Raw genomic sequence first — 9,333 nt, 5'->3', positions numbered from 1 at the left:
TGTGATTATCTGGTGTGAACTCCTTTATGATCTGGCAGAGGTCAGATAATCTCGAAGTCCCTCCAAACGATAAATACCTACCTTGAGTGCAATCAAGAGTATATCTTCAACCATTGCCAGCGCTCTAACACTCTCAGAAATGCCCAAAGTTGTAGGAACCAGACTCATGGTCAAAGAAAGGGGAGGAAAAACTCAGTTGGCTTTCCGCAGAGCACTAGGTATACGCGGGGATCAAGACGTCCAGTTTCAAGAGATCAAGGTAAGTGATGTCGACCATATGCACTGCATATTGGTATCTTGACAACTGACTTTCCGAACAGCACCGCATACGAACTCTCGCGGTGAAGCACTTTGAGATCGGTCGAAAACCTCGGGAACAGGATCAGATTATCAAAGAGCGATTCTTAGCGGATGTACGGGCGTCTATCAATGATAGGAGCGCTACTCATGATTGATCACTCAGGTTCAAAAAGCCTTCCCGATTTTTGGAGATGACGAGTGCGCAAATGCACATCTACTCAGATACGTCGATAGATATCTTGGTGCCAAAGCGGTGCCGAGTTCACGCTTCTATCACATGGTGCACGGTAACGACATTGTAGATCATGATGGAGATTGGCTACTAGGGGACAGTGACAAGTCTGACAACGTCGAAGAACACCGTGATACGCCAGCGAATTCTGAGCCACCGGCGGGTCTTACTAGTACAACTCTCCACAACAGATCCCAGGTAAGAAAGGTTTTATCATCTCCGACAGCTTCCGCATTTCATAATAATACAGGCGATCTCTGAGCTGGACGAGGCAAATGAAGAAGCTTCTCGTATGGTTATCTCTGATGGTATCCAAGGTAGTATGGTGCAAAAGGTGATTGACATCCGTTGCATTTCGGAAAAGCGTACTGCAACTCACTCGACTTTGGTCAAGTCACCTGGCATCTCCGGTGACTCCTCGCCGAGCCCTACTCTAACGGATGCTTCTCGAACTATGAATCGTTCACCATCTCAAGATCCGCTGGCGGCCATGTCAATAGATTATGATACCACCTCGCGCAAGCACAGCGATCAGCCAAGGCGTGCGTCATCCGCGAGTACAGTATCGGCGAATGACTCCTGCCACACAACACCTATCAGGGACTTCCTCAGTCGTGCAGCGCTTGGCCATTTACTGGAGGAACTTATGACATTAGGCATCAAGAATCAGTCGCGTCTTCTTCTTGCAGCAACATGGTCAGAGGAGGACGTCAATATCCTTTTGCGTGATTCTGTGCGAGAAAGGAGGATCGACAAATTTGAGGCGCAGCAACTTGTTATTGCCTTGCGTTCTCTCGATCGGCAATCTATGCGAGTTGGTAACTGACTTGATGCCTCAACATACATTTCGAGCCAGTCACATCACTTCTGCGCATGTACATGTACTGTAAGTCTTCTTTAGCGATTAAGAGTTTACTATATCAAAGATACAGTACGGTACTGTATCTTTCGTGAGTAGCTTACAAAAGGTATTCAAAGTGACAGTAGTTTCTGTTGTTGTGCGTCTATGACAGTGCCCCGCAATCCCAATCTCACATAGTTTTCGCCGCTTGCTCAGAGCTCAACGTTGCCGGGGGTATGTCATAAACTGTACATCTTTTGATCAGCATGTTACTCCTCATATATTCTTACACCTCCTCTGCCCCAGTTTTGCATAATAGCGTGCCCTCCCTCGGTCGGTTGTGTAAACGCGACATCGCCATTGACAGGGTCTAGTCGACAACCGTAGATGAATGTCGCAGCCGCAGCTGATAGCAAGCGGCTAGCGATACCTTGTCGTCGATGTGCCGATGGGACAAACAGACGTGGTATACCGAGGGGAGTAGGCAAGGCCTCTGGATTGCAAAAGAGCCCCGAGGTCGTGTCGACTGTGACCAGCCTGTGGGTCGGCGATGAAGGGGGTAAGTCACGGTCAGTGGCTTGATTGGAATCACCCTTAAGTAAGGTTTCTGAAGGAGTGGCGACAGTCATGGCGGTAGATATTCGTTGAGCAATGACGCATCCTACTATCTTCTCTCGGTGTACATTGGTCAGTGATGGTATCAGATAGAGGTATGCTTTCGATGATTGTAGGATGTCGGTTGATAGCGGAGGAGATGAAAGGGCCAGATTTATCGTCTCGAGCAATATCGCAAGCTTCGGAAATGTCAGCCAGAGTCCATAGTACGGGTGCGCCGTAAGCATAATGCGGTCTGCTCACCTTAGATCCAATTCTTCCACCGACGTTCGCCTTGAAACAGATGATGCGACCTTTCTTTCCATTTTTCAGCTTCACTGCAGATTGTATTTCTTCTACGCCGACTTTCCCTGCTTCCCGCTCTTCTTCCCTGCCCCACTCCATCCCCCTTTGCACACGTGAGCAATGGGCACGATGCAATGACTCGTCGTCCGGTGCGCCTTGCGTATATGAGAGGCCACAAACTGTGCAGGTTCGTAGGACCGAGGTTTCTATAGAGAAATGGAGCTGCCTTAGGACGCTTTGTTTTGACTTTGTAGACCTCTCCGAAGGCGAGGTTTTGTTTGTTATCCGTTTCTTTGTGGGGGGCTCGTTCTCGGCGCCTTCCCCGAAGTGCTTGCGCTTCGTTGTCGACGGCGACGATGATGGTGAGGAGGACGGCAGTGACAGCCGCGAGCGCGAGCTGTAGGTGCGTTTGACTTTGGTCATCGATTGCATCTATTGCAGGCTCTGCAGGTGATGAGATCAACAGAAGTTGCAAAACAGTATGGCGCGACGCGTTTACATGCTCGCGCACATGTGACCTCATCACGTGCGTTGCAGACATCGATGGAAAAATTGGTCATGGGAAGGGGGGGGGGCTCGCCGAAGGCGAGCCGAGAAGCTTTGAAGGGGTCGGCCTTCGGAAGTCGGAAAATCATCCCAGGGGAACCCTCAGAAACTTCGAGACTCCGTCCGCTGCGGTGACTGTTGCTCGAACAATCAATCAAACGGGTGAGAACAAGAGAACTCTGCATTTGACGTTGAATTCAGGTCTCAGCGCTGGATATTACTGGCACAGTTAAATGCCCACCTCCAGCTTCAGTTCTGATCATGGTTAGTCTTTATTCAAGTGAATCACAGGCTCTTATATTGCCGTTTCGCTTGACGGATTGTCACGACTCACGACGGTACTTAAACTTTTAGTCCGTCTAATCTAACGGGTACCGGGTGAGAACACACTTCCATAAATTTTGTACTAATAACAATGTCCGAGCCTTTCATGGTACATTGGACCTACAGTCCATCACTCGATTATTCACTCCTTGTCCTCATCTATGCCCTCATCCTCTCCGCCATCCTCAGTACCATATAACATCACTCTTTTGATTTTGGCCACGGCGCACTTCACGGCGGCAGCACGCATGGACTCCGTTATATTCTCCGCCTGCTTGAAGGTTCGCGAGTGTTTGTACACAACTCGGATCACGTCCGGCTGAAAGCCCGAACGGTTTGCAAGCTCCCTCACTTTCTCTTCAAGCGCAAATTTTGCGAATGGTGCAATATCTGCGGTGTGGATTTGAGGATCCAGGTTAGTGATTCTGACAGCTTCAGCCTCCGAGCTACTGCCGGCGAAGGGACTATTGACGGTTTTCTCAGTGTTTGTGATCTCACTCCGAGTCGTTCGACCAGAGCCAGTTTGCCCCCCAGTAGTAGTAGACTTTGAGGCTGAGGATGTGTGCAAATGTGGGGCCATTGCCAAAATGCCGGACTGTGTAGTATACTAGTATAGTACTCGTTAGGTTGAGTTGTGAATGAATAAAGCTAGTGCACCCAGAAAGTAGTGCGGCAAATTTAATGTTTTTTAACTCCACCAATCAGGGATGGAAGCGAAATTCTTCAACGGCGACTTGGTGCGGCAGTTAACACGAAATTGAATTAGTCTGGACAACTGGAACTAGCGTGGTGGCTCAAGTAGTCAAGGTGAAAGAGACGACCCCTAATACTAATACTCGTCTTTCGCTCCTTCAACGCCACACAACCCGATCATCAATCAACACTATGTCAGTTTTTGAGCCCAAGACAATCCTTACTTTCCTCAAAACCTCGACGGCTGTCTCACCTCTCGAGAAGAATGTTTTCGAGAAGAATTGGAAGGCTAGTGTGAGTTTATCGTGCTCTTGTGCAGCTCGACATTGTGTGCCGTGGCAGTAGTACTTGATGTTCAACTAACCAACAAAAAAGGTCAAAAAACGTGTCAGCACTTGGAACGTGTCGCGCAGCCATATGAACAACCCACGTCCGCAGTTTCAGCTGCAGTGGGAGGCTGAAGTCGTAGAGTATGTCCAGTTTCTGTGGGACAAGACTCGGCCTTCTCGATCAAAGAAAACCGAGCCTAATAAGTTGGGCTTCAGTGTTCCTTTGCTTGGGCCACGGTTTGTACCTCCGTCTGACCTGCATGTCCAGAAGCGCTCTGGAGTGGGTGGAGCCATCGAGCCGACAACACAATACCTCAAACCACTCAACATTGTGCATCCGTTCTACTACCCACAGCTTGCACAGTGTCCGAGATGTGGGTCCAACCAGGATACGACTTGGGAGGGCTGGACCAGTAAAGGAGCTCGAGAACTCCATGGTCTGTTCTGTGAAGAGGCAGCTCTGGGGACACAGCTCCGATGCAACCGCTGCAAGGAATTGTCGAAGGCAAAGACCACAAATGGTGCTGCCAGTGGTTTGGTGGCTGACACCGAGGGATATTGCTTTGCAACGACGAGTGCAATGTACTGGAAAGGCTGGGAGCATTGGAGAATCCCACGTGAGTCTCGCGCACAGCAGTCGTCAGTGATCTGACGTATTCGGCAGGTGGTTTACCTATATTTTTCTACCGCTGCGGATTGACGCGGGACCTCTTCGACCTGCTCGTTGAGTTACGACCATCGTCGACCTCTGCAGGTCTCGAAGAACGTGTTAGGCATGAGTATCGAGCTCCATCGTGATGTACCCACATACCTGACTGATGCACTCACACAGAACTGCATCTCTTTGAGCACAAGCGCCAAATGTTGGAGTACCTTGAGGCTGTCAGAGCTCACGAATGCCAGAATGATTCGAAGAACACACTTGGAAACTACTTCAACAGCGCTAGCGTTACTTCGGGAAGACACCTTCAAGCATTCTCAGAACCCGATGACCCGCTTGGCTACGGTGACAAATCCATCTCTCGTGACACGATAACCGAGGTTTTCATTGACTTTTCGACTCGCACCAGGCAGAACGAGAGTGCAAATTACTTGAAGTCGCTATCAGGTAAGTCCAGTGGATATTCCCCCACTTAGGTACTAAGTTGTGTTTGTCAGCAATATGCGCTTCTCTGGACAACACATTCAAGGCCGCAAACAAGGCGACACTTACAAACAAGGACGGGCAAAAGATGAAGGAAATCAAGGGCAGAATACTCACTGTCCTGAATGAGGGCAACGAGATCATTTCTTGGGTAAGTATGGAGTCACTTCAGACACACGGTACCCACACTGATCCGAACTTTTCACCAGCGGTTCTGTCAGACGCGTGCAAACGCAGAGATCACAGAGCTCCTGCTAGGCCTTAAGCATCGTCATAATGTCCTTGGCCTCCTGCAGCCAAAAATGATCATCGCCGACAACTGTTGTCACATACGTGGCGCAGTGGCATCCGCCATGCCTGAGACAGAGGCCAAGCTGGACGTGTGGCATTTCAGTGCCAGGTATGTAACTTCAGCATGAGCTATAGTACTCTGGCTAACGGACCTACAAAGATATGTTGCTGCAATATTGAACACGAGCAAAAGTCCGTTCCGCAGCGCCATCGCTGCTGATATCTCGGGTGCAATCCTCAAGAAGCACGCAGAACATGGACGTCCAGCAGAATATTGGGATCGCGGGGAACAAGAGCAACGCCTTGTCATGACGTTCGATAAATGGGCTGAAAAAGGTGTGTGGTCAGCAGCAGCACAGAAGGTAAGCCTGCCCACTTCAATTGTTCTAATATTGACTGTCGCATTACTATGTTCTTCTAGGTACACCAAGAACAACTTAAGCACGTCCGAAAAGGGTGTCTCGAGCGCTCTGATCAACACCTTAGGTCTGATGGCAGTCGCGTTGAGGGCACCCACAAAGGTTGGAACTCGTTGCAGCATGCTCAGCCGAGTGGCATCACGATGTTGTGCGCGCTTGGCCATGACTTTGTCCTCCGTCGAAATGTGAGGGTCGCTTACAGTAGGCGTGAAATGACACCCTTCGTGAAGTTCACGCATGGCTCCCACCACATCCACCTCTCTACCCACGTTGCAAAGCTTTACAATGGACTGCGGGAGAAGGATGGCTGCACACTGCTTCCTTTGCCCGAACTCCCTGACGTGGACTCTGGTGAAACCTTCGGATTGGTTATGTCGGATAACGCAGCCACATTTGGTGGTTTGCTCATCAAGGAAGAGACCGTGGACACTGACCTCGCACACAACTTTGAGATTTACACAGATAGTCTTACCGGCGGGACTGTAGATTTCGCATCCGAAGCCAGCCATAGTGTCATGGTCAATGACTGGCAAATTGATCCGGCACTTCTCGAACGACCTGCTGCACAGCCTACTCAGAACTGCTTTGCAGGTACATTGAGGCCTTCGACTGATGCCGTGGTGAGTGACGTTAAACGACGTTGCCTGTCGCTCGTTTTCTGACTTGCTTTTCAAGACTGTTTCTAGCGACATTCTCATTGTGCCTCCCTCTCCGACCAAACGCAAGGCCCCTTGCATCTCCTTGGACTCTGATGACGAGTCAGACAGTACCAATACCGTGAAACGACTGTGGACTCTGGTTTCTCAGCCCACAGGCAATGTGTTAGTACCACCAGGTAGCCAGCAGCCAGTGGCAGAGGTATTTTTGTCCTTCTTTTGCTCATAGTGATGTCAACTGATCCACACTGTGGTGCTATGTTAAGGTCGTACTCTCGTAGGATCGGATCCGAAGGACTTCGGCCTCAGCTCGTACGCTGTGCCCCTTTCCCAAGTACTGTCCCTTATTTCAAAGTACTAACGATAACGCGTCCGAAGGTCCGGACGGGTCTCGTAGTATATCCGGATGTCTTCCGGATATCGGAAACGTATATAAGACTAATCCGGATGTATCCGAACTAGAAACTAACAGAGTAAGACTACCCGAAGGTAGAGCCGAGGATATAGACTATCGGAATCTATCCGAAGTCTCGGAGGGTGACAAGAGTAAGAAGGACTCAAGTCCGGAGGACAGAAAGAGGACAAACTAAGATGATATTCGAACTGAGGTACTACAGGACATATACACGAGTTTATATACTATGAGGATAACGGAAGTATCAGTAAGCAAGGGTCCGAGGCTATGTACGAAGCATGTGCAAAGGTTATCAAACGCGAGTCGGAAATGAGACATAGGTTAACGGATCAGTAATCATACCGGTAATAAGCATAACCGAAACACCGGGAAGAGGAAATACCGAATAGGCTGTGTTTAACGTTATATGAAACAGGAAATGAATTAGAAAGCTTATCGTAAATCGGATCGGAAGCGGATCTATACATCGGACCGGACCGGATCTCAGGGTCCGAAGTCCGGAAGAGAAGCGTGAATATATGGGATATGACAGTATCCCCCCCTTAGGGCCGATCCCTAGAGGCACAAGAACCATCGGTCCGGACCGGACGAGATTATCGCGAGATGATGGAGAAGCGTCTGAGTTCGGAATCGGACAGGTATACTCAAGGGCGGACGTCCCAGGATGATTCTTCCTTTCCCACTTTTTACTCTCTATAACGCTCTATCGAAAATGTCTGGCAACACCTCCGGATCTCAGAAGACTGCTAAGCAGAAACTGCTGGAGCTTCAACAACAACTAGCGGACGCTGAAGCTGCGGCTCGGAAGGAGGAGGAGGAGATTCGGAAGCGTCAGGAGGCGGAGCGGAAGCGTGAAGAGGAACGGAAGATTCAGGAGGATCTTAAGAGGATTCGAGAGTCCGAAATTCGGGTGGAGGCAGAAAACAAACGGCGCAGGGAGATAGTAGAGGAAATGGTGAGTTTCGGATGGTTATGATGGCTTTGCCTGACGGATGAAAAGTCTCGTGCCATTTCCGCTGACAAGGACGGATCCTGCAAGCGTTGCAGCGACAGAGGCCGGACTTGCCTTTGGACGGATGCGGAGAGCAATGCTCTGGTGAGTTAATCCGTGTTTTTTTTTTTTTGGATCCGAGTGTTTTGACGTCCGGATAGGTCAAGTCTTGCGATATCTGCCGGAAGGACAAGGCTACGTGCCCCGGACGACCCGGAACTGTCAAGGTGCCCAAGGGCAAGAAGAGGAAGCATGCTGCCGGATCTCCATCTCCGAAAGGTAAAGGTAAGAAACGTCAGAAGAGTCCGACTCCTGAAGATCCGGAGGAGATGGAGACGGAATACGATGATCAGGCTTGGGTGGCCGCAGCCAACAGTATAGTGGCGGAGCTGGCTAGGACTAACACCCTTTTGGAGAGAAGTATTCAGGCGGCGGAAGGCAGCAGGGCTGCAGCGGACCGGATGAGCTCCGGAATTGAGCTGTTCCTTCAGCAACAGAGGGAATTTCAAGCCATGTTGTTCGGACATATTCGGAAGGGATTTCGGACGTCTCCGGGTCCGGAGGAGGAAGATGAGGTGATGGAAAGGGCGTCCGGAAGTGATGCAGGCGGATCCGGAGAGGCGGATGGGTCTATGGAGATGTAGGAATTTCTGGTCCGTTTATGCTTCTTCTCTAAATGTACTTGTATTTCGTATGCACACTATGTACTTCAAAGTTGAATAGGACCGGGTTTGTTCGGATATGCAGCGTGGAAGTCCGAAACTAGTTCGGATGCGTTACCGAGCTCCGTAGCAAGTAACCATGAAGTCTCCTCGTCCGTTCCTTCATATCCGGACCATCGGACGAGGTATAGGAGTTGACATTGTCTTCTCCGACGGTCTAATTTTGAGTCCAAAACTTCGGATATCTCATATTCGGGTTCTCCGTCGACTTCGACCGGAGGCGGAGGCGATTGGATACGATTAGGAATGGTATTGAGTGTGGCTGGTTCTAATTGCGAGACATGGAAAACTGGGTGTACGGAGCGCATGGAATCCGGAAGTCGGATGGTGAAAGAATGCGTACCCGGACGAGCTATGATTTCGAACGGACCTAAGTTCTTTTCCGAGAGTTTCTTGGACGGACGGGTGGATCGGAAGTATTTTGCTTTGACGAAGACCGGATCTCCGATTTTCATATCCGGAGCAGGTTTCCGTTTGGCGTCCGCAGGTCCTTGATATCTTTCTTGTGCGTGGGCCATTTCTTCTCGGAG

General features: G+C 49.9%; 4 protein-coding genes across 4 annotated transcripts; 2 read left to right on the top strand and 2 right to left on the bottom strand.

The window, feature by feature from the left end:
- The first annotated feature begins 6 nt into the window (after window positions 1-6).
- F5891DRAFT_286865 (uncharacterized protein) lies at window positions 7-1,500 on the top strand. Its single transcript, XM_041371209.1, has 5 exons — window positions 7-259; window positions 321-413; window positions 464-730; window positions 783-866; window positions 927-1,500. The coding sequence occupies exons 1-5, from the start codon at window positions 140-142 to the stop codon at window positions 1,356-1,358; spliced, it is 996 nt and encodes a 331-aa protein (XP_041226343.1). The 5' UTR covers window positions 7-139; the 3' UTR covers window positions 1,359-1,500.
- Window positions 1,501-2,900, bottom strand: F5891DRAFT_286936 (uncharacterized protein). The gene is made up of 2 exons (XM_041371210.1): window positions 2,232-2,900; window positions 1,501-2,167 (listed from the first exon to the last, which is right to left on the bottom strand). The coding sequence occupies exons 1-2, from the start codon at window positions 2,703-2,705 to the stop codon at window positions 1,643-1,645; spliced, it is 999 nt and encodes a 332-aa protein (XP_041226342.1). The 5' UTR covers window positions 2,706-2,900; the 3' UTR covers window positions 1,501-1,642.
- Window positions 2,901-3,285: 385 nt separating this feature from the next.
- On the bottom strand, window positions 3,286-3,723 carry F5891DRAFT_1278022 (uncharacterized protein; the record flags this gene model as incomplete). The annotated part of the gene is made up of 1 exon (XM_041370303.1): window positions 3,286-3,723. One exon carries the CDS (start codon window positions 3,721-3,723, stop codon window positions 3,286-3,288), a length of 438 nt encoding a protein of 145 aa, XP_041226341.1.
- A 305-nt stretch (window positions 3,724-4,028) lies between these two features.
- F5891DRAFT_1225261 (uncharacterized protein) lies at window positions 4,029-6,619 on the top strand (the record flags this gene model as incomplete). Its single annotated transcript, XM_041369494.1, has 8 exons — window positions 4,029-4,130; window positions 4,212-4,782; window positions 4,998-5,273; window positions 5,324-5,460; window positions 5,519-5,709; window positions 5,806-5,962; window positions 6,022-6,537; window positions 6,611-6,619. 8 exons carry the CDS (start codon window positions 4,029-4,031, stop codon window positions 6,617-6,619), a joined length of 1,959 nt encoding a protein of 652 aa, XP_041226340.1.
- Between the last annotated feature and the right edge of the window lie 2,714 nt (window positions 6,620-9,333).

Source organism: Suillus fuscotomentosus, assembly GCF_016647785.1.
Source record: "Suillus fuscotomentosus strain FC203 chromosome Unknown F5891scaffold_25, whole genome shotgun sequence".
In the NCBI taxonomy this organism is placed as follows: domain Eukaryota; kingdom Fungi; phylum Basidiomycota; class Agaricomycetes; order Boletales; family Suillaceae; genus Suillus; species Suillus fuscotomentosus.
The sequence above is the reverse complement of the archived record's forward strand: the minus strand, read 5'-3'. Positions and strand labels throughout refer to the sequence as shown.

What these genes read in the sequence shown, in the direction of transcription:
- F5891DRAFT_286936 (XM_041371210.1), bottom strand. Translation starts at nt 2,705, where the DNA reads ATGCAATCGATGACCAAAGTCAAACGCACCTACAGCTCGCGCTCGCGG. An exon ending in GTGGAAGAATTGGATCTAAG is followed by an intron (nt 2,168 to 2,231) that starts GTGAGCAGACCG and finishes ACATTTCCGAAG; the next exon opens with CTTGCGATATTGCTCGAGAC.
- F5891DRAFT_286865 (XM_041371209.1), top strand. Translation starts at nt 140, where the DNA reads ATGCCCAAAGTTGTAGGAACCAGACTCATGGTCAAAGAAAGGGGAGGA. An exon ending in TCCAGTTTCAAGAGATCAAG is followed by an intron (nt 260 to 320) that starts GTAAGTGATGTC and finishes CTTTCCGAACAG; the next exon opens with CACCGCATACGAACTCTCGC. An exon ending in CTCTCCACAACAGATCCCAG is followed by an intron (nt 731 to 782) that starts GTAAGAAAGGTT and finishes ATAATAATACAG; the next exon opens with GCGATCTCTGAGCTGGACGA.